Genomic DNA, 25,124 nt, shown 5'->3' with positions numbered 1-25,124 from the left:
TTGCAAGGCATCCAGAATAGCCAAAACAATTCTGAAAAAGAATAAAGTGGAAGATTAACATTTTCTGATTTCAAAACTTACTACCAAGCTACACTAACCAAAACAGTGTGGTACTGTCATAAGGACAGACATAGACCAATGAGATAGAAGACAGTCCAGAAATAAAGGCTCACATGTACAGTCCAGTAATTTTTGACAAGGGTGGCAAACACAGCTGGGAAAACTGGATATTCACATACAAGAGAATGAAAATGGATCACTAACACTATATAAAAGAACTCAAAAATGGATCAGAGACCTAAACGTAAGACCTAAAACTGTAAAATTATTAGAAGAAAACAGAGTCAAAGCTTCATAACACTGTAAATGGCAGATTTGTCGGCTATGACACCAAAGGCAGAGGCAACAACAGAAAAAAAAAATAGGTAAAAGAATTTCTTGAGAATTAAAAAAAACACAAAAACTATGCACCAAAAGATAATGTCAAGAGTAAACAGGTAACCAACCAAATAGGAAAAATATTGGCAAACCATATATCTGATAAGGGATTAATAGCTAAGATATATATGTAAAACTCCCAATATTCAACACACACAAACACAATTTGATTCAAAAATGAGCAAAGAATCTAAATAAACATTTCCCCATAGATATACAAATGGCCAATAAGCACATGAAAAACAATCAGTGAGGGCTTCCCTTGTGGCTCAGCTGGTAAAGAATCCACCTGCAATGTGGGAGACCTGGGTTTGATCCCTGGGTTGGGAAGATCCCCTGGAGAAGGGAAAGGCTACCCACTCCAGTATTCTGGCCTGGAGAATTCCATGGACTATACAGTCCATGGGGTTGCAAAGAGCTGGACATGCCTGAGTGAAAAAAAATAAAAAAGAAGGAAAAACAATCAGTGAGCCTGAAGATATGCCAGTAGAAACCTCTCACACTGAAATCAGAGATAAAAAAGGAATGGCACAAGTGGAATAGAACAAATCTAAGGACTGTGCTGCTGCTGCTGCTGCTAAGTCACTTCAGTTGTGTTCCACTCTGTGCAACCCCATAGACGGCAGCCCACCAGGCTCCCCCATCCCTGGGATTCTCCAGGCAAGAATACTGGAGTGGGTTGCCATGTCCTTCTCCAATGCATGAAAGCGCAAAGTGAAAGTGAAGTTGCTCAGTCATGTCCGACTCTTCGTGACCCCATGGACTGCAGCCCACCAGGCTCCTCTGTCCATGGGATTTTCCAGGCAAGAGTACTGAGGTGGGGTGCCATGTGGGACAACTACAAAAAGATATAACACACATATAAGGGGAACAGCAGACTAACAAAGAGAAACAGAAGAGTACTTGAGGCTATAATGACAGAATTTTTTATAAAATTAATGATAGACACCAAACTATAGATCCAGGAATCTGAGAGATCACCAAACAATCATATTCAAAGTGCAAAAATCAAAGACAGAGAGAAAAGTTTGAAAGAAACTGGAGGAAAAATATTCTTACCTATGGAGGAGCAAGGATAAGAATTACACAGGACTTCTCCAGAAATCATGGAAGCAAGAAGAGTGTGTAGTGAAATACTTAAAGTGTAGAAAGAAAAAATCCTATCAACCTAGAATTATAGCTAAACAGTCAAACCATCCTTCAAAAATGAAGTTTTTTGAAGGAGAAATAAAGACTCTGTCTGACAAAGACTGGGAATTTATTGCTAATAGACTGGCCTTGAAAATAACATTAAAAGAGGTTCTTTAGAGAGGAAAACAATATACGTTCAAAAACCACATCTCAATTAAGAAAAAAAAAGGTCATTAAAGAAAAAAATAAATGAAAGTAAAATAAAATCTAAAAAAAAAACCTTACTCTAATAGATTAACTCTTCAAATTAATAGCAACAATACTTGGTGGTTATAACTTATGGATAAATGAAATGACTGATGGCTATAAGGGGGAAATTGGAAATACTCTTATAAGATAGTTACTTCATGTGCAGTAATACAGTGAAGTAATATAGGGGAAATGGACTGAGATTAGTTGTAAATCTTCATTTTAAAATCAACAGGAAACCACTAAAAATAAATATAACTGCTATGTTTAAAAAGGAGAAAAAATGAAATCATATAAAATGCTCAATTAAAACAGAAATGGCAGAAAATGAATAGAAGACCAAACAATAAGAAAAGAAGACTTACGTATCTTGCTGTCTATAAAAAAAGACCACTTTAAATGTAAAAATAGATGTAGACTGTACAGTAGTTTGAACATTCTTTGGCATTGCCCTTCTTTGGGACTGGAATGAAAACTGACCTTTTCCAGTTCTATGGCCATTGCTGAGTTTTCCAAATTTGCTGGCATAGAGTCCAGTACTTTAACAGCATTATTTTTTAGGATTTGAAATAGCTCAGCTGCAATTCAATCATCTCCACTAGCTTTGTTCTTAGTAATGCTCCCTAAAGCCCACTTGACTTCACACTCCAGGAATGACTGGCTCAGGTGAGTGACTACATCATCATGGTTATCTGGATCATTAAGACCTTATTTATACAGTTCTTCTGTGTATTCTTGCCAACTCTTTTTAGTCCCTCTGCTTCTGTTAGGTCCTTGCCATTTCTGTGCTTTATTGTGCCCATCTTTGCACGACATGTTCCCCTGGTACCTCTAATTTTCTTGAAGAGCTCTCCAGTCATTCCCATTCTATTTTTTCCTCTATTTCTTTGCACTGATCACTGAGGAAGGCTTTCTTATCTCTCCTTGCTAGTCTTCGGAAATCTGCATTCAGTAGGGTATGTCTATCCCTTTCTTCTTTGCCTCTCGCTTCTCTTCTTTACTCAGCTCTTTGTAAGGTTTCTCAGATAACCATTTTGACTTTTTGCATTTCTTTTCCTTTGAGGTGGTTTTGGTCACTGCCCACTGACAACGTTATGAACTTCTATCCACAGTTCTTCAGGCACCAGATCAGATCTTATCCCTTGAATCTATTTGTCACTTTGACTGTATAATCATAAGGATTTGGTTTAGGTCATACCTGAATAAGCTGAGTGGTTTTCCCTACTTTATTCAATTTAAGTCTGAATTTGGCAATAAGGAACTCATGATCTGAGCCACAGTCAGCTCCAGGTGTTGTTTTTGCTAACTTTATAGAGCTTCTCCATTTCTGACTGGAAAGAATATAATCAATCTGATTTCTGTACTGACCATCTGGTGATGTCCATGTATAGAGTAATCTCTTGTGTTGTTGGGAAAGGGTGTTTGCTATGCCAAACACTGTTCAAAATATGGCACAGTTGCACTCATTTCACATGCCAGAAAAGTAATGCTCAAAATCCTTCAAGCTAGGCTTCAAGAATATGTGAACTGAGAACTTCCAGAGGTACAAATTGGATTTAGAAAAGGCAGAGGAAGCAGAGATCAAAGCAAGAGAATTCCAGAAAAACAACTTTGCTTCAGTGACTACACTAAAGCCTTTGACTGCTTGGATCACAATAAACTGTGGAAAATTCTTAAAGGGAGATGAATACTAGATGACTTTACCTGCCTCCTGAAAACCTGTATGCAGGTCAAGAAGCAACAATTAGAACTGGACATAGAACAAAGGACTAGTTCAAAATTGAGAAAGGAGTATGCCGAGGCTGTACATTGTCACACTGCTTATTTAACTTATATGCAGAGTACATCATGAGAAATACTGGGCTGGATGAATCACAAGCTGGAATCAAGACTGCCAGGAGAAATATCAACAACCTCAGATATTCAGATGATATTACCTAATGGCAGAAAGTGAAGAGGAACTACACAGCCTCTTGATAAAGGTAAAAGAGGAGAGTGAAAAAGCTGGTTTAAAACTTACTATTCAAAAAATGAAGGTCAATGGCATCCAGTCCCATCACTTCATGGTAAATAAATGGGGAAAAAAATGGAAAGAGTGGCAGATTTTACTTTCTTGAGCTCCAAAATCACTGCAGATGGTGACTGCAGCCATGATATTAAAAGACATTCATTCCTTAGAAGAAAATCTAGACCAAAACATCACTTTGATGACAAAGGTCCTTAAAGTCAAAGCTATGGTTTTTCCAGTAGTCATGTACGGATGTGAGAGTTGGATCATAAAGAAGGCTGAGCACCAACGAATTGGTGCTGGAGAAGACTCTTGAGAATGAGTCCCTTGGACTGCAAGGAGATTAAACCAGTCAACGCTAAAGGAATCAATCCTGAATATTCATTAAAGGACTGACACTGAAGTTCCAATACTTTAGCCACCTGATAGGAAGAGCTGACTCAATGGAAAAGACTCTGATGCTGGGAAAGACCAAGGGCAGGAAGAGAGGGGGACAACGGAGGGTGAGATGGCTGGATGGCACCACCAACTCAATGGACATAAGTCTGAGCCAACTCTGGGAGACAGTGAAGGATAGGGAAGCCTGGCGTGCTACAGTCCATGGTGTCACAAAGAGTCAGACATGACTTAGCAACTCAACAATCACAGGTAGATTAGAAGTAAAATAATGAGAAGGATATACCATGCTGCTGCTGCTGCTAAGTCACTTCAGTTGTGTCCAACTCTGTGCGACCCCATAGATGGCAGCCCACCAGGCTCCCCCATCCCTGGGATTCTCCAGGCAAGAACACTGGAGTGGGTTGCCATTTCCTTCTCCATGCTAACATTAATCAAAAGAAAGCTGGGGTAGCTATATTAGTTTCAAAAAGTCTTCAGAACAAGGAAAATTATCAGGAACAAACATTCAGTTCAGTTCAATCTCTTAGTTGTGTCTGACTTTTTGCGACCCTTTGTAGCACACCAGGCTTCCCTGTCCATCACCACTCCCATAGCTTGCTCAAACTCATGCCCATCAAATCGGTGATGCCATCTCATCCTCTGTTGTCCCCTCTTCCTCCTGCCTTCAATCTTTCCCAGAATCAGGGTCTTTTCCAGTGAGTCAGTTCTCTGCATCAGGTGGCCAAAGTATTGGAGCTTCAGCATCAGTACTTCCAATGAATATTCAGGAATGATTTCCTTTAGGAACAGACATTACACAACAATAAGGACAGAACAATCCTTAAAGTAAATGCTCCTAACAGTAGAGCATCAAAATATGTGAAGCAAAATGTGATAGAACTTCAATATGAAACAGATTAGTCCACTATTATAGTTGGATTAATACTCCTCTGAGATCCAGCAGGCAGAAAATAAGTAAGGATAGAGTTGAACTGAACAAAACACCAATAAATTTCATCCAACAGCAGAGTGCACATTCTTCTCAAGTTCACATGGAAGTTTCACCAAGTTAGAACACAACATGGGCCATAAAACACACCTTAGCAAGCTTGTAAGAATAAAGAGCGTTTTCTTTGTTGGGCCTGTGGGAGCATCAGTGTGGTTTGTAGGAAGTGCTCCAGGGGCTTCTAAGGGGAGGCCTGGGTTAAGGACGTGGCTCCTGGTCCATTTGTGAGAGCTGAGGCCCAGCTTCAATCTGAGGAGAGGCAGCAGGGTTGGCCTAGCTGGATTTGGACCGGGGAAGTCAGTCAGCTCACACGGTCTGTGTGAGCTCAGGGTGAGGAGCTCTCTCTAAGGAGAGAACAATCAAGAAATAAGTTCACAGGCTGGTCTCTAGGTAGGAAGTGATTGTTGCTGAATCTCTCCTGAGACAGGACAGGAGAGGTGGGTCTTTTCAGCTTTTCAAGGTCCTTCTGTCTGTAGTTGTGGTGGTTGCAGGTTATAGAGCTGTGCGGATGCCTTTGAAGGTATTTTCTCAAGATGCAGAGGTGTGTTTGCTACATAACATCCCCAGAGAAGACAGAGCAGGAGGAAGAAGAGGAGGAAATGGCAGCTTCTCAGGGATGGCTGACATTCCAGGATATAGCCATAGACTTCACTCAAGAGGAGTGGGAGTGCCTGGACCTCGGTCAGCGGGAATTGTACAGAGACATGATGCTAGAGAAGTACGGGAACCTGGCCTCCTTGGGACTTGTGTCTCTAAGCCAGACCTGGTCACCTTTCTGGAGCAAAGGAAGGATTCCAGGAATATAAGGAGAGTGGAGACAACACCCATACACCCAGCTGCGTCTTCTCTACACACCCAGTGTGTGATGCCAAGAAATCCAGGCTTTGAAGATTTATGTCCAATAGAAAACCTATAAATATATGAAATATTTCACCTTGTAAATTTACATTTAATGAAAGACTGGGAACATACACGGGCATGTGAAGGACAGAGAGGATGTTATGATGGACATAACCCAACTGGGACAGTTTCTCATAATGTAAACATTACTGCCAAGAGAAATCAAGGTTGTGAATCAAACTGGGAAAAAGACCAATTTAAGTCACTAACATCTGCAGAGAAGTGTATGTTTGTCAGCAAAGACCCACATCGTTTTTTGACATATACATGTTCTCTGAAAGGAACTGTGGAAAATCTGGAAAGTCATCTAGTCTCTACTGCAGATAATCATTCAAACCACTCTAAATGCAATATTCAATTAAACATACATTCAAATATGTCTGAAGACCAGAAATTTAAAAAAGAGGGAAAAGATTCCCAGTGTAATCAACTTGAGAGATCCTTTAGCAAGGGTTCAGTATTCTTCAAACAACAGATATTTTTTCCCTTTTCCAAAATCTGCAATGTTGATAATACTGGAAGAGACTTTATTCAAACATCAATGGTCAATGCATATGGGGGTGTAGTTAATGCAGGACAACTTTTCATGTATCATAAAATGAGTAAGGCTTTAAGCAAGAGCTCTACCCCCAATAATTACAAGAGTCTTTATGATGGGGTATGATGGGGTGAGAGAGTATTTATTCAATGAAACTGGACATAACATTGACCAAGGCTCAAGTCTCATGAAACACCAGGGAAATCAATTTTTAAACAATGATTCTGGAAGTAATAAATGTAGGAATATCTTTTATCAAAGAGCAGATGTTTCTCTGTATAAAAGTGTGGATATTGGAAAGAAGGCTTATAATTGTAGTGAATATAGTAAAGTTTGTAATCAGTCTTGTAAACTTAGACAACAGCAGAGTATTGAGAATGTGGAGAAACATTACAAGAGTAACACATGTGGGAAAATAGTCACTAAATCATTAAATGTAAGTAGCCATAGGAAAATCCATACAGAAAGGAAGCCTTTCAAATGTACAGAGTGTGGCAAAGCCTTTATCTGTTCCTCGTGTCTTACTCAACATCAACAAACCCATACTGGGGAGAGACCTTATAAATGTAAGGAATGTGGGAAAGTCTATACCTGTTGCTCAAATCTTACTCAACATCAGGTAATTCATACTGGGGAAAAGCCTTACAGATGTAGAGAATGTGGCAGAGCCTTTAATAGGTGTTCATATCTCACTATGCATCAGCGAATTCATACTGGGGATACTCTATACAAATGTAGAGAATGTGCCAAAGCCTTTATCTGTGGCTCACATCTTATTCAACATCAGCAAACTCATACTGAAAAGAAGCCTTATAAATGCACAGAATGTGACAAGTCTTTTAAGCGGTGTGGAAGCCTAACTCAATATCACATAATTCATACTGGGGAGAAGCAGTATAAATGTACAGAGCGTGGCAAAGCCTTTAGGCACAGCTCAAGTCTTACTCAACATCAGCGAATCCATACTGGAGAGAGACCTTATAAATGTAAATATTGTGGCAAAGCCTTTAATTGTAAATCACATCTTACTCAACATAAGCAAATTCATCCTACAAGGAAGGCTTATAAATGTACTAAATGTGGTAAACCCTTTAATCAGAAGTCAACTCTTTCTAGACATCAGATAATTCATACTTGGAGAGAAACCTTATAAATGTAAGGATTGTAGCAAAGCCTTTAATTGTAAATCACATTTTACTCAACATGAGCAAATTCATCCTACAAGGAAGCCTTATAAATGTATAGAATGTGGTGAAGCCTTTAATCAGAGGTCAAGTCTTTCTAGACATCAGATAATTCATACTTGGAGAGAAACCTTATAAATGTAAGGATTGTGGCAAAATCTAACCAAATTTCAAGCCTTACCAACATCAGCAAATTCACATTGGGCAGAAATCATCCAGATGTAAAGAAACGTGGCAAAGCCTTTACCCAAAGCTCAAGTCTTGGTCAGCCTCAGAGAATTCATCCTTCAGAGAAACTGAAAAGCCTAAACATAAGGAAAGTGGCAAAGGCTGTCATCACTCTCACCTCACTCATCATCAGAGAACACGTACTGGAGAGAAACCCTGGTAATATAATAAGTGATGAAAGAGGTTTGTCCTAAATACACACTTTAGAAAACATGAGCCTGTGTTTATATAAGAAAGATATGTGAGTGATGTAAAAACACATGTAGGAAAGTATTTAATCAATCATCAAATCTAAATAGGTATCAGAGAATGTATACTAGAAAGCATTTCATCACTGCTCTTCTCTGAATTCACTCTAAAGAAGAATTACTGTACATGAACTTATGTTTTTTATGGTTGATGCCCCAAAGATAAGAGAAGCCCTTGTGTATTAGGTGGGCATGATTTATATTTATTCTTCATTAGAAGATTAAGGACACAGTAATGTAAAATGTACAGTGAACATCTAAATGGAGGCGTTCTGTCATTGAAGTTAAACATCCCTGGAGGTCACCATGATGTTGGTGATCAGGGAATGATTCTGTGTATTAAAGTAAGGCAGGTTTGTTCTAAGTTTTCACTAGTTATGTCACTTGTTTTTTAAGGATGAAACAATGACAGTTCACTGAAATCTTGGTATATCTTTATAATATCACCGAAATCTTGATGTATCTTTATAATATCAATAGTTCACTGAAATCTTGATGTATCTTGATAATATCAACAGAAATATATCAATAATAACAGTTCACTGAAATCTTGATATATCTTTGTAATATCTTTATAATATCAACAGAATATTAGTTGACATGGCTGAAATATTGACATCTTCTCTGATACCCTAGAAAAGAACTGGACACTCTTCCTGGAAAAGTCATGTGATTAACATAGGTTCCTGTTTGTGAAACAATTAGCCTCCATTCTGTACACCATAGAAATACTTTTCTCAGATCATTATATCAAAGGCATGAATATCTTTCTCTGTGCTTGTAATTGGTTATTTTGATCAAGGATCCCACAGTGAACTGTAAAAGGTTTTATGTCAACTGTATGTGCTATTAATATATGTTAATTAATAAAACTGAGTGGTCTTTAGTGAAAAAAAAAAAAAAAAGAATAAAGAGCATATAAAGTATAATAAAAATTCCACCTACCTTTGTTGGAGACCCATCAACTGTAAAAGGTTTTATGTCAACTGTATGTGCTATTAATATATGTTAATTAATAAAACATATATCTGCTCTCCTATCCCTAGTTTCCTTTATTCACATCTTGTATTAATATGATAAATGCTATAATTAATTAGCCAGTATAGATACACCATTATTAATTAAAGCCTCTAGTTTATCTATTTATTATCACTTTTGTACAATTCCAATGGTTTTGACAAATGCATAAAGTCATTGATACACCCTAATAGTATCATACAGAGTAGCTTCACTGCCCTAAAAATGTCCTGTACTCCACCAATCCACCCCTCCTTTGTATCCCCCCAATTCTGGCAAGTACTGACTCTTTTGGTACTGTCTCTATATTTTTTACTTTTAACAGAATGTCATATGATTGGAATCATACAGTGTATAGCCTTTCAGACTGGCTTATATTACCTAGTAATAAGTATTTAAGGTTAGTTAAGTTCAGTTCAGTCGCTCAATCGTGTCCGACTCTTCGAGACCCCATGAATTGCAGCACACCAGGCCTCCCTATCCATCACCAACTCCCGGAGTCCATCCAAACCCATGTCCATCGAATAGGTGATGCCATACAACCATCTCATCCTCTGCCATCACCTTCTCCTCCTGCCCTCAATCTTTTCCAGCATCAGGGTCTTTTCTAATGAGTCAGCTCTTCACATCAGGTGGCCAAAGTATTGGAGTTTCAGCTTCAACATCAGTCCTTCCAATGAACACCCAGGACTTATCTCCTTTAGGATGAACTGGTTGGATCTCCTTGCAGTCCAAGGGACCCTCAAGAGTCTTCTCCAACACCACAGTTCAAAAGCATCAATTCTTTGGTACTCTGCTTTCTTCACAGCCCAACTCTCACATCCATACATGACCACTGGAAAAACCATAGCCTTGACTAGATGGACCTTTTTGGCAAAGTAATGTCTGCTTTTTAACATGCTATCTAGGTTGGTCATAACTTTCCTTCCAAGGAGTAAGCGTCTTTTCATTTAATGGCTGCAATCATCATCTGCAGTGATTCTGAAGCCCCCCAAAATAAAATCTGATATTGTTTCCCCATCTATCTGCCATGAAGTGATGGGACCAGATGCCATGATATTCATTTTCTGAATGTTGAGCTTTAAGCCAACTTTTTCACTCTCCACTTTCATCAAAAGGCTTTTGAGTTCCTCTTCACTTTCTGCCATAAGGGTGGTGTCATCTGCATATTGATATTTCTCCCGGCAATCTTGATTCCAGCTTGTGCTTCTTCCAGCCCAGCGTTTTTCATGATGTACTCTGCATATAAGTTAAATAAACAGGGTGACAATATACAGCCTTGACGAACTCCTTTTCCTATTTGGAACCAGTCTGTTGTTCCATATCCAGTTCTAACTGTTGCTTCCTGACCTGCATACAAATTTCTCAAGAGGCAGATTAGGTGGTCTGGTATTCCCATCTCTTTCAGAATTTTCCACAGTTTATTGTGATCCACACAGTCAAAGGCTTTGGCATAGTCAATAAGCAGAAATAGATGTTTTTCTGGAGCTCTCTTGCTTTTTCTATGATCCAGCGGATGTTGGCAAGTTGATCTCTGGTTCCTCTGCCTTTTCTAAAACCAGCTTGAACATCAGGAAGTTCACGGTTCATGTATTGCTGAAGCCTGGCTTGGAGAATTTTAAGCATTACTTTACTAGCATGTAAGATGAGTACAATTGTGCAATAGTTTGAGCATTCTTTGGCATTGCCTTTCTTTGGGATTGGAATGAAAACTGACCTTTTCCAGTCCTGTGGCCACTGTTGAGTTTTCCAAATTTGCTGGCATATTGAGTGCAGCACTTTCACAGCATCATCTTTCAGGATTTGGAATAGCTCAACTGGAATTCCATCACCTTCATTAGCTTTGTTCTTAGTGATGCTTCCTATGGCCCACTTGATTTCATATTCTAGGATGTCTGGTTCTAGGTGAGTGAGTGTGATTATCACTATTAACACCATTGTGATTATCTGGGTCATGAAGATCTTTTTTGTACAGTTCTTCTGTGTATTCTTGCCACCTCTTCTTAATATCTTCTGCTTCTATTAGGTCCATACCATTCCTGTCCTTTATCGAGCCCGTCTTTGCATGAAATGTTCCCTTGATGTCTCTAATTTTCTTGACGAGATCTCTAGTCTTTCCCATTCTACTGTTTTCCTCTATTTCTTTGCACTGATCGCTGAGGAAGGCTTTCTTATCTCTCCTTGCTATTCTTTGGAACTCTGCATTCCAATGGGTATATCTTCCCTTTTCTCCTTTGCTTTTTGCTTCTCTTCTTTTCACAGCTATTTGTCAGGCCTCCTCAGACAGCCATTTTTCTTTTTTGCATTTCTTATTCTTGGGGATGGTCTTGATTCCTGTTTCCTATACAATGTCATGAACCTCCATAGATAGTTCTCCATCCATAGTTCATGAAGGTTACTTCATGGCTTTGTAATTCATTTCTTTTTATTCCTGAGTAATATTCCATTGTATGGATGTACCACACTTTGTTTATCCATACGCCTACTGAAGGGCACCTTGGTTGCTTCCAAGCTTTGTCAATTATGAATAAAGCCATTACATTCATTCATGTGTATGTTTCTATGTGGACACAAATTAACAGTTCACTTGGGTAAATGTCAAGGAGCACAATCACTGGATTATGTGGTAACACAATGCTCAGCTTTTTAAGAAATTGCCAGTCTACCTTCCAAAGTAGTTGTATCATTTTGCATTACTGGTACCATATCAGCAATAAATGAGTAGCTTTCTTTTTAGGATCAGTTCAGTTCAGTCGCTCAGTCGTGTCCGACTCTTTGCGACCCCATGAATCGCAGCACGCCAGGTCTCCCTGTCCAACACCAACTCCCAGAGTTCACTGAGACTCATGTCCATCGAGTCAGTGATGCCATCCAGCCATCTCATCCTCTGTCATTCCCTTCTCCTCCTGTCCCCAATCCCTCCCAGCATCAGTCTTTTCCAATGAGTCAACTCTTTGCATGAGGTGGCCAAAGTACTGGAGTTTCAGCTTCAGCATCATTCCTTCCAAAGAAATCCCAGGTCTAATCTCCTTCAGAATGGACTGGTTGGATCTCCTTGCAGTCCAAGGGACTCTCAAGAGTCTTCTCCAACACCACAGTTCAAAAGCATCAATTCTTCCGTGCTCAGCCTTCTTCACAGTCCAACTCTCACATCCATACATGACCACAGGAAAAACAATAGCCTTGACTAGATGAACCTTTGTTGGCAAAGTAATGTCTCTGCTTTTGAATAGGTTGCCTAGGTTGGTCATAACTTTCCTTCCAAGGAGTAAGCGTCTTTTAATTTCATGGCTGCAGTCACCATCTGCAGTGATTTTGGAGCTCAAAAAAATAAAGTCTGACACTGTTTCCACTGTTTCCTCATCTATTTCCCATGAAGTGATGGAACCGGATGCCATGATCTTCGTTTTCTGAATGTTGAGCTTTAAGCCAACTTTTTCACTCTCCACTTTCACTTTCATCAAGAGGCTCTTTAGTTCCTCTTTACTTTCTGCCATAAGGGTGGTGTCATCTGCATATCTGAGGTTATTGATATTTCTCCCGGCAATCTTGATTCCAGCTCGTGCTTCATCCAGTCCTCTTCTCGTCTGTAGCACACCTTATTTTTCTTAACGGTGTCTTTTTCAGGGGAAATCTAATTAATCAAAGTTTTCATTATGCCTCATGCTTTTTATGTCTTACCTAAGAATCTAAATTCACAAAGAGTTTTCTTTTTCCTTATGTGTTCTTTTAGAATATTTTAGTCTTTGCTCTTACTTTTAGAGCTATGATCTATTTTTAGCTAATTTTAGGACACAGAGTAGGGTAAAAAGGGTTTTTTTTAACATATGAATATTCAACTGTTTCAGTGACATTTATTGAAAAGACTATTATTTCTGCACTGAATTATCATGGTGCAAAAAGTCAGTTGACTACACATGTGGTAGTCTCTTTTTGGACTCTCTTCTGTGCTGTTGACCTATACGTTGATACTACATTGTCTTTATTACTATAGAGTCACAATAATCCTTGAAATCTTTCCAGGTTGTGGAAGGCATCAAATTTTGTACTTTTTAAAATTGTCTGGTCTTGGCCCATTATAAATTTCCGTATCCACAGTAGAAATTCTGGCTGGGATTATACTGAATCTTCAGCTCAGTTTGCAGAGAATTTACATTATAAGATTACTGAGTCTTCCAATTTCTTTATGTAAGTATACATGTATACCTTTAAACAATGTCTTATAGTTTCCAGTTTATACGTCTTACACACATTTAAAAAATTTCATTCCTATTAAATTACTATTTCCAATTTGTTCACTGCTACCATATAAAAATATAATTGATTTACATAGAGTAATTTTTATCTTGTGTTCCTGCTAAATTCACTTATTAGTTCTACAGGGCTTTTTTAAAAAACCCCTTCTGGTAGATTTTTAGGGTTTTTGACATAGATGGTAACATAATCCTTAAAAAATGACAGTTAATTTTTTCTTTTTCAATCAGTATACCCTTTTTTTTTTTCTTGTCTTTTTGCACTAGCAAAGAATCCTAGTACCAAGCTGAATGCCCTTCATGAGGTTGAGGCAATTTATTCTAAGTTTGTTGAGTTTTTATGAGGAATGGATGTTCAATTTCATAAAATGCTTTTCCTGCAACTATGAATATTATCATATGATTTTTCTTATTAAAATGGTGACATTTATTGGTTATCAAATGTGAAGGCAGCTTGTATTTTTAAGACAAAAGTCACTTGGTAATGAGGTATTACCCTTTTTGTAAGTTGCTAGATTTAATTTGCTAATATTTTCTTAAGAACTTTTAGTCTACATTCACTAAGGATACTGTTCTGCAATTTGGTTTTGATATCAGGGTAACATCAAGACTAGTAAAACAAAATTGGAAATGTTTTCTTTTTTCTAGAATAAATAATGTAAAATTGGTATTATTTCTTCCTTACATGTTTGATAGAATTTTCTTTTGAACTCATACAGGCTGAAGCTTCAGGTTTTAAACTGCAAATATTCAATTATAAAAAAACAGATACAGGGTATCCACTCTTCTGTGGACTTTAGTAATTTGTGTCTTTCAAGAAATTAGCTTCCTCTAGTTATCATATTTATTGCCACAAAGTTGTTCATAATATTTATTATTCTTGCAATGTCTGCTGGATTTGCAGCAATGTCCTCTCTTTCATTTCTGATCATGATAATTTGTGTCTAGCTAGAGGTTTACCAATTTTATTAATATATTCAAAGTTATATTGATTTTCTTCATCTTTTTATGTTCACTCATCTTTTTCATTTACTTTCTGCATATTTCAATTTGTTCTTTTTCTATTTTCTCAAGGTATACATATAATCATTGATTTAAACATTGTTCTTTTCTAATACAGGCGTTTCCCTCTAAGCATTGCTTTGCTGCACCCCAGAAATTCTTTTATATATTTTCACATTATTCAATTCAAAATATTTTTTATGTTTCTTTGTGATTCTCCTTTGATCTATGGGTATTTAGAAGAATGCTCTTTGACATATTTGGGGATTTGGGGAATAACTTTGTTATTAATTTTTAGTTTGATTTTGCTGTAGTCTGTAACTAGTTTCCTAGATTTGTTATAAGAAACTTAGTGTGAACTATGCCCAATATCCTGCATATTATGAAGACTTTTCAACTCAGGCTGGTGGGAATGCAAACTAAACTATCTCCCCGCCCTTTTGAGCCCTGGAAATTGTTTGGCCTACTGTGCTTTCCAGTGGATCTTTCCCTGGACTCCAGAGGCATGCCTCACATATGCACAGGTTAGCACTCAGCCAGAGATTTGAAGGCATCCCTAAGCAGATCTCCAGGTCTGGTCTGGGTTAGCTTCCTCCTCCCCAGTACTCTGCCACACAAGGTCCAGTCACCTCCTTCTCCCCAAATCCTGAGCTCTATTAAGACTGCTGGGCTGTTTATACTTCTTTCTGCACTAGACATGGAAACGGGCCTGAGACAGTTTCATAATGCTCACCTCACTTCTCTCCTTTCTGTGCTGCTTGTTGTCCCGTATCTGAAGATGGCCACTCCCTTCCACCCTTTTTGCTAACTCTTCTAGTTGTTTCTGGAATGAAGGTAATTCAAGTCTATTTTCTCACCCTTAAGGTTTGGGTGGAATTTGTTCATTCTTATAATTTTACTTTCGTGGCTGCCTTCAAGATCTCAATATGCATCCCTAACCTTTTTATACAACCTTAAGATATTACTTTGACCACCTCCTTGATAACAACAGCATCTTATATCTATCTGAATCACAAAGTCTCTCCTTCTTTTTGGTCTATCATCTTCACATATTTCATTTATATACATGCTATCAATGCCACAAGACATTACCATCACTTCATCCTAAAAATCAGTATTATATTTACTCCCTTTCCGTTGTCATTCTTTCTGCCTGAAGAACTTCGTTTTGCATTTCTTGCTGAGTAAATGGAGATAATTTTACTCAGACTTTGTCTAAAAAGAAAACCTTTATTTTGCTTTTATTTCCGAAGGTTGTTCTCCTGAAGAGGGAATCTGAGGTTGGCAGTGTTTTTCTTTGTGCACCTTAATGATCTCAATCCACTCTGTTACGACTTTCATAGTTCCTGTTTTATAGCTAACTATTAGTCTTACTGCTTGTCCTTAAAGGTAATATGTCTTTCTTCTTCAGGGACTTTACAGATTTTCACTTCATCTTTGATCTTCAGGAGTCTGACTGTGATATTCAAAGGAATGTTTTTCTTTTTCTTTTCCCTGCCAGGGGGTTCATTTGGCTTCTTGAATTTCTCAATTGATGTTATTCATTAGTTTTAAATATTCTTGATCATTGTGTCTTGCACTGTTTCTTCTGCCCCATCCCCTGCCCCCTTTCTGGGATATTAACTACATGTGTATTTGGCCTTTTGAGTATGTCTCACATACTGTCTTTTCTACATGTACCTTCCTATGAATTTCAGTTTAGATGTTTCCCAATTGACCTGTCTTCAAATTTGTTAGTCTTCTTGTTTGCTGTGTTTAGTCTTCTATTAAACCCATCACATGAGCTGTTAATCAGATATTGTATTTTTGAGTTCTCGAATAACCATTTGATTGTTTTTGACTCTTATTTTCCAGTAATATTTTAAATGTCTTTATTTTTCTCTTTTCTTTATTAAAAATGTTCCTTAAAAATCTTTGCATATAAACTTTAAAAAGCATTATTTATAAGACTGTTTCTTTTGTTCTTCTCATGATTATTAGTCACATGCTCTTGACTCTCCCCAAGTCTAGGAATGTACCCTCGCTATTTCTTTAGCAGTTAATCCATCTTTCCCCCTACTGGTACTGGGAGTTTTGGCCTGCTGTGACTTCACATTTCTTTCTTGGAAGCAGAAGTCCTTTCTTTCTTCTGGGATTTCTTTACCTTCAATGTAGGAATATTCAACTACCACTGCTTCTATTTATTGAGAAGCTGCTTGAATGTTGTTTACTACTGAGTGATTCTTTTTTTTTCTATTTCAATTTTATCATCAAAAGATCACAATAGCATTTCAGCTGCTCAAAAGTTATGCAGCCATTTCAGTTGCTGAGAATAGTGAACAAAAATGACCTTCAAATAAGGCTAACGTCAATGACACAAAAATCAGTAATTTTTTTATGCACAGAAATTCTCAAGAATATACACAGAGAGACACACAACTTGCTCTGTGGAAGAAAGAAAAAAAGAATTTGAAGAAATAAGACCTGGCCTAAGTATTTCTGTCATTTCCTAGATAAGTGACCTTAGGCAAATAATTTTTCTATTTTAAATCCTAGTTTTCAATTTATGTTTTTGCAAAGATGAAACAGCAATTTTTAAAAACTCTTATAAACAATAAGCACATTATAAGATGCCTTGCATAATAGAATTGAGTTTCTTGATCTATATCTTAAAGCTTTAAATTAAATAAACATGAGGATGGGATGTAAGAGGTACACTGAGAAAAAAAAACTGACAACCAACAGTAAGGTAGGTATGATATTAAGGGAGGAATAAAACACTATTTTTAAAGTGGCAGTAAGAGCTCAGAGTGAGCCATTTAACTAATAGGCTTAAACAGCCCTTACTTATTTCTAGGGCTTCCCTTGTAGCTCAGTCAGTAAAGAGTCTGCCTGCAGTGCAGGAGACCTGGGTTCAATCCCTGGGTTGGGAAGATTCCCTGAGAAGGAAATGGCAACCCATTCCAGTATCCTTGCCTGGAAAATCTCTTGGACAGAAGAGCCTGGTGGGCTGCAGTCCATGGGGTTGCAAAGAGTTGGGCACGACTGAGAGACTAACACTTAACTTACTTATTTCTAAGACACTGAAGCTATTTATCTCAACACAGCATAGTGATTGATATCTGTGACATGAAGCTTAAATCTGAAGGTAAATTATATCCTATGTATTATTATTAAAGGAATTCCTAATAAATTTTGGAAAGACTACAGTCAAACATGACTACAATAAAAATTCTAGTTGGGTGATCCGTAAGTGAATTAGTTTCTACTTAGGAACCAAAGCCTTCATATCATGTGACCTTAGAATGATTACATTTATGAATAAAATGAAGAACTGCATCACTAACTCACTCTTACTATTAGAACACATAGGAAAAGTATGATTTTTCAGAAGTCTTAGAAGAAAAGAAGTAATAGACTATGTTACAAAAAATGATCTCAGGAAAGGATAAAAATCAACACTCCAAGAATGACAAGATGATTACATGAAGAAAAGGTCAGAGATGTAACAAGATATTACTGAATAGCAAAAGAAACTGTATTCAATATCTTATTAAAAAAATAAAGGAAAGAAAAGGTCAGAGAGAGTATATGGCATACGTTCCTAAAAGCAAGAAATCATCTGAAGAATGGGAGGGGAGGGTTGTGAAACAGTTAATATGCTAAGTTTAAGTGACATTTATAAAAATTACTGTGGGAAATACTGTAATTGAAATAAAACTGGACCAAAAATGGTTGTAAAACTATATTTCTGGATGAGTAAAAAAGATTACTACAGAGCTGATTATGGAAATAGACTAAAAATATCAGATTATAAAAAAAATTTTCAAAAAGAACTAGTTATAGGAAGTCAAGAACTAAATTGAAAAACAGGTATATGGTCTAACATAAAAGAAGAAAATCAGTACTTTGCTGTTGTTGAAAATGGAGACAAAATCAGATTCTTTTTCACAGACTTCCATTATAATACAACTGTTCAGTTATTGTTCCCCTAAAACTTTAAAGTCAATAGAGAAGCAAAATAGTCTGATTTTTGTGTAAAGTAAGATTTCATTAGTTGTTAACTGTTATCATTTGCTAACTAAGCCTAAGTTATACCTCACTTAGGTTCTAAAACACTAATCTGAAAAGACCTCTGTAAAAACAATTTAAAAAGAATTTAGTTATCTTATGAACAAATCAATATACCTTAGCAAGTGATTTTACAATAGGATTCTCCATAATCCCCTTGAGGAAAATTAGGTCTATTTCTTCTGCTCCCGTAGATGAGGGCAGCTCCGTAAGGTTATCCAACACTTGCTGCATTGCTGCTGAGATAAAAGCAGTATTAAAAAAAAGAAGCAAACCTTAAATTCCAAACTATTATGAAATATGATTTTAAAATAAATCAAATAAAAATACATTAACAATAAACATTCTTGAAAAACACATTAGAAAAACTGAACTGTTAAACAGTATAAATTTCAAATTGACTTCCCATGAATTAGCAACAGGACAGGTTTTTACATGCAGTTTGGGCCTTTATCAGATTATCTAATACATACTTAGAAGTTTATACTTTCTTTTTATTTTTCATATTTTAAAAAATTGCTCAAGAAGAAACACAAAATTCTAAAAAACCAATAAAAAAATAACAAGATTAGGTAATCAAGAAATTTCATTCCAACAAGCCCAGAATCAGATGACTTGACTATCGAATTTTATTAAACATTAAAGACTAAAATCATTACTTTACAAGCTTGAAAAAAAATGCAGAAGAGAAAGGAGCACTTTCCAACTATTCTGTGAGATTCTGAAACTAAATCCAGACAAAGACATCACAAGAAAACTACAGCCAATATCCTTTATAAGCACAGATGCAAAAATCTTTAATAAAATATTAGCAAACTGAATCCAGCAACATATGAAAAGGATTGTACACAATGACCTAGTAGATATCCCAGGAGTACATACAGCGTAGCTCATCAACATATGATAATCAATGTTATATACTATTACTAGAACAAAACCACATGGTATCTCAACAGGCACAGAAAAAGCATTTGACAAAATCAAATACCTTTTCATGCTAAAAAAATAAAAATTTGTGGAGGGACAGAAGGAAATTTTCCTTTGCTCAAGGGCATCTACAAAAACCCCATAGGTAACATCACACTTAATGATGAAAGGCTGAATGCTTTGCCATAGATCAGGAACAAGGCAAGGATGTCTACTCCTGTCATTTCTACTCAACATTGTACTGAAGGGTCTAGCCATGGCAGCTAGGCAACAAAAAGAAAAAGGCATCCAGACAAAAAAATGAATAAAACTTTCCCTTTTTGCCAATGATATGATCTCATATACAGAAAATCTTAAGGAATATATACAAAAAACTTTTTAGAACTAATAAATGAGCTCAGTAAGGTTGCAAAAAAGTACAAAAATCATTTGTACTTCTATACACTAGCAATAAACACTCTGAAAATGAAATTAACAAAACCATTCATTTTACAATAGCATTAAATCAATAAAATCATTAGAAACAAATGTAACAAAAGAAGTGCAGGATTTTACAGTGAAGCTATATTATATCACTGAAAGAATTAAAGACAAATAAATAAAAAGATACCAAATTTTAAGGATTAGAAGACTTAATATTGTTAAGATGGCAACAGGCCTCAAATTGATCGATAAGTTTAATGTAGTCCCTATTAAAATCTCAGTTTCCCTCACCCTCTTTGGTAGAAGTTGATAAGCAGATCCTAAAATTCATGTGGGAAATACAGTAAATCCAGTATAGCCAAACAATCCTCAAAAAGAACAAAGCTGGAAGACTCACTAGTAATCAAAACTGTGGTACCAGCATAAAGACAGACATATAACTGAGAATCCATAAATAAACCCATTCTATGGTTAATAGATTTACAACAAGAGTGGCAAGATAGTTCAAAGAAGAAAAGAACAGCCTTTTATTTGGGACAACTGGATATGCATTTGAAGAAGGTGAAGCTAGATTCCTACTACATTCAAAATCACAATCTTAATTTTATTCAGATTAGTTTTATTAATAAGTTTTTTTCCCTTGATGAATCTTTAGAATAAGTATACTAATACTGTAGTTTGTTTTTTCATATTTTTATGAAAATAAAACATAAACATTGTAAAAAGACATTGTATTACTAAGTTGCTTATAATAAAACACAGTAGTTCTTTGTTTCATGCTGTCAGACTCCCTCCCAAATGATCCCATCCATAAGTAACTGCTTTGAATTTGCGGTTTCTTTTAATCATAACTATCACTGGATAATATGCTAATACTGCTACTTTTTGACATACTTATTTTAGGCATTATTTATTTTTGTTAGCATAGTACTAGCTAATCGTCAGAGAGGGCAGTGGCACCCCACTCCAGTGCTCTTGCCTGGAAGATCCCATGGGTGGAGGAGCCTGGTGGGCCGCAGTCCATGGGGTTGCTAAGAATCGGACAAGACTCAGTGACTTCACTTTCACTTTTCACTTTCCTGCATCGGAGAAGGCAATGGCAACCCACTCCAGTGTTCTTGCCTACAGAATCCCAGGGACAGGGGAGCCTGGTGGGCTGCCGTCTATGGGGTCGCACAGAGTCGGACACGACTGAAGCGACTTAGCATCATCAGCAGCAGCTAATCGTACTAGTAAAGCGTTTACTTTTCCCTCTCTGCAGACTGGCAATTTTTAAATAAAATCAACAGTTAGTGCTTTTCATATAGGACTCCTACAAGTCTCTCCCCACAATATTCCAACAAACTTCTCACATTTCTATCAGTAATTTTTCCAAATGCTCAAACAGAACTACTACCAACTTCTACCTTCGTAAACTCTATCCTGAGTAGTCTTCTCTTGCACTTTAATTGGGACAGGTTCATCTTTAGGTCTCCGACTCAGTAGGAAGAAGTAAGTTACAATTTGGGAAGTAAAGAGGTGAATGGGAGAAAAATGTGCATTTACAACAAGCAGAAAGAAAACTGATATGGAGCTAAGATGAAGTCGACACTAGGAAATAAAGAATATAAGCAAAGTCTACTTCATAATTTTGCTTGAGGTCCAAAGTGTACTCTGGGCAGGGAACAACAGAACCAACAATCTTCAGAAGTATTAGTATTTTTACCCTGTGGCTATAAATGTAGTCAGCTCTACTTTTCATAAGTATTTTTTTTTATGAGGACTTTTTTCTTTCGACATTCTACATTTGCCTTTATTTTTATTATGGAAAATTCCAAACATATACAAAAAAGATACTACAGCAAACCCAATAATTATCAGCTCTAACAATTAGCAACTCATGGCCAATTTTGTTTCATACTCCTATATACTTTCTGTCCTACGTTAACTTTGAGGCAAATCCCAAATATCATATTTGAGTGTTTATGTGTAAAAGATCAGGACTCTTTTTAAATAATGTAACAATACTGTTAGCACATCTAATAAAATAACAATAATTCCTTAATATCATCAAACATCTAGCTGGTGTTAAAACTGCCAGTTGTATAGAAGATTTTGTTTTAATATATCTTTTATATTGGTTCTTGAGATGTTTAAATTTTTGTATTTTATGCTTAATTAAACAGAAAGAAAAGTGGCAGAGACTGTGAAATATATCCTTGGTTATTTTGAAGATCTTTATAAGTTGTTACTGATTTTTTAATATATGAAATCTAAACAAAAACTTATAAGCCAGTCATATCCCATGTTGTGAAAGGGAATCTAGAGTTGCCAAACATTCCCAAACTAATTTTTATATTTAATAGAGTTTTAATAAAACTGGGCTTCCTGATAGCTCAGTTGGTGAAGAATCCACCTGCAATGCAGGAGATGCTGGTTTGATTCCTGGATCAGGAAGATCCCCTGGCGAAGGGCTAGGCTACCCACTCCAGTATTCTTGGACGTCCCTGGTGGCTCAGCTGGTAAAGAGTCCGCCTGCAATGTGGGAGACCTGGGTTCGATCCCTGTGTTGGGAAGATCCCCTGGAGAAGGGAGAGGCTACCCACTCCAGTATTCTGGCCTGGAGAATTGCATGAGCTGTATAGTCCATGGGACTGCAAAGAGTCAGACACGGCTGAGTGACTTTCACTTTCACTTAATAAAACTACCATAGATCCCCTAAATAACCATGTTTTCAGGCTAATCCTGGCTTGGTCTTCCCCCGATTCACTAGGAAAATGACCTGGACGGTGAGCTCCAGGGAACTTGGGCTGAGGAGGCAGGGTAGTAGGGTAAACTGCTGCAGTTCAGCACAGGTTAGGGAAGCCAGTCTGGGTGAATGGTGTGCTGGTTAAGGTTGACAAGAATCTGGTATGTGTACTGCTATTAATTTTTGTGAAAAAGTAAATCATAAGATTCATAATGAAATTTTGAAATTGACCTCATATCCCTAGAGGCCTCATGCCCCCAAAGACTTCAAAGAGGAGATGATATCTGAGTATCCCAGACTCTGGGATATCAAGTACAAACCTTGCCTCCTCATGAAGGATGGTCCAAGACTGCTACAGCTGGAAGTCAGAACTGCTACAATTATCTGCACGGGATGAAACCTCGCCACCATCTGTGTCTCTGAAAACCTACTTCAAGCTGACAGCCAGAATCCTTATTCCTTAATGGGCAAGATTTTTGGATCCCATCTGCTACATCTTCTGAAACACTAACACTCTTTTCAAGGGTATATGCAAAGCCCTCACTGATACCTTGCTGGATGTTGAGACAGCCTATGGGACACAGGACTCTTTCTGTGGCCAGAAAGAGTACCAAAACTTTCAGGAGGCCCTGACTGAGCTAGTGCCTGTGGTCAAATCTCAAAGTGGGAGCTCTCAGCACACCACCAGTCAATAGCCAAAACCTAACCCAGTGGCCCAACAACCAACAGGTGACACACCTCCGCTACAGTGAGAAGAGTAAACATATGCTTCTCAAACCGAAGATCTTGAAGGAAGCTACAGTGGACAGCATGGATTTTAACTGCTCAGGTCCACTTATATGTGGATTATTTTCAAGAAATATGTACTAGAGTACTAAACATCTGTTGCTAGTTGAGTCTGCCAACACGGAACTGCAGAGACAGTATAAAGGGATTTTCCACTGTGCAGAGGGTGGGTGGCCTTAATCACCTGTGCTGTTGAAGGGTCAACTGTATAACACATTGGGGAGCATTCTGTGATGGAACTGAAGGACTCTCACGGAAGACTGAGACAGACCAACTGCATTGTGCTTGCCAGGCAGCCCAGGTCATTGGATTCTGAAGGCCCAGACTGGACCAGCCGAAGCCCCACTGAGTCCAGAGCTTTTAGAGCTCATACCTAGAGGACCACTCTCTAGCACTTTCTTATGAGCAGTTTCAGAACATCTGATAAGGCTTTACTGTCTCCTGGTAGAGCTCTTTTCTGGAGTTGAATTCAGATGTCATTCTTAATGTTCCTATCAAAAAATTCTCACTTAGTTTACCTACCCTGTTCCAGGTTACTTAATCACAGTGGTGAGAGTTGAGGTGAGGGGTCTTGGAATTTTCCCTATCTTCCCCTTTTGAATGAAAACTGGGTTTTGGGTGTCTCAGAGTTGACAGGCAGGAAAGGCAGAGAGAAACTGGTGAGGAGGTTAGGTGAAGTGGTGAGTGCGGGTGCAACAATCCACCCTGGTGCTCCAGTTGCACCAGGATGTCAAACCTGAAAGCATCTGCCCTGACACCTTCATTTCATACTCTGCTGTGAATAAAATAAATAATGTTCTAATACCTGGCATAATCCCATCTCCCTCACTTGTTGGGATATTATTGGACAGTGTGAAGAAACAATTGCCCCTAACAAGCCAATTCACTGGCTTATAAATTAGTGATCTAATAACATGATCAAAAAATAAAATAGTTCTTTTTAATTAAGTCATCCTAAAAGCATATCAAAGATACACAAGAAAATATGCAAAAATTATAACAAGGAGCAGTGAGAGAATTAACCTTATAAACTATTAAAACATTAATTAGATCTATAACAAGCACTCTAACATGGATTACCATAAGGCAACTCTTACACATAAAACCTCAATACATGAAACAGAAAGCTGTTTCATATAGTGAGAATGCTACAAAGCTGAGTTGGATCCAGAGAAGCAGGGAAGTGTCCCATTTTACTCAGAGATTCCAGGAAGAAAGGAAAGTCCCAAAACTCAGAAGATAAGTTTCCTACAAGTTTCACTCCTCCTCCTCTATTAAAGAGGATGGACTCTAATCAGAAGCTAGATTCAATGACATACAAATGGGATTCCTAAGTAAACTAGAGAAAAATTAATATATTTAATCTATACCCTTCAAAAAAATATGAACAAAACAAGAATAACTAAACATGAAAACTAAAAGCAAGAATGTAACTCACCAAGTTGCAAGGAGAGATAAGAAAGCCTTCCTCAGCAATCAACACAAAGAAAGAGAGGAAAACAACAGAATTGGAAAGACTAGAGATCTCTTCAAGAAAATTAGAGATACCAAGGGAACATTTCATGCAAAGATGGGCACAATAAAGGACAGAAATGGTATGGACCTAACAGAAGCAGAAGATATTAAGAAG

At 37.3% G+C, this 25,124-nt stretch overlaps 2 protein-coding genes across 7 annotated transcripts in view; one reads left to right on the top strand and one right to left on the bottom strand.

Moving 5' to 3' along the window:
- Positions 1 to 25,124, bottom strand: part of PALS2 (protein associated with LIN7 2, MAGUK p55 family member) — a 135,056-nt gene that overhangs the window by 50,905 nt on the left and 59,027 nt on the right. For 5 of the 6 annotated variants that reach the window (XM_070369442.1, XM_070369440.1, XM_070369438.1 and 2 more), the window contains exon 2: positions 18,748 to 18,866. In XM_070369442.1, the coding sequence (XP_070225543.1) occupies positions 18,748 to 18,864 (117 nt within the window). In that variant the 5' untranslated portion in view covers positions 18,865 to 18,866. Of the gene's footprint in view, positions 1 to 18,747; positions 18,870 to 25,124 lie in introns of all 6 variants that reach the window. The other variant, XM_070369441.1, reaches the window with a different exon arrangement.
- Positions 6,764 to 8,657, top strand: LOC102282893 (zinc finger protein 724-like). The gene is given in 3 exon segments (XM_014476604.2): positions 6,764 to 7,783; positions 7,785 to 7,952; positions 7,954 to 8,657. Coding segments are annotated over 3 exon segments (1,230 nt in total). The 3' UTR covers positions 7,996 to 8,657.

This window comes from Bos mutus, chromosome 4, assembly GCF_027580195.1.
Source record: "Bos mutus isolate GX-2022 chromosome 4, NWIPB_WYAK_1.1, whole genome shotgun sequence".
Lineage (NCBI taxonomy): Eukaryota > Metazoa > Chordata > Mammalia > Artiodactyla > Bovidae > Bos > Bos mutus.
Note: the sequence above shows the minus strand (reverse complement) of the source record. Positions and strands in the feature narration are given on the sequence as shown.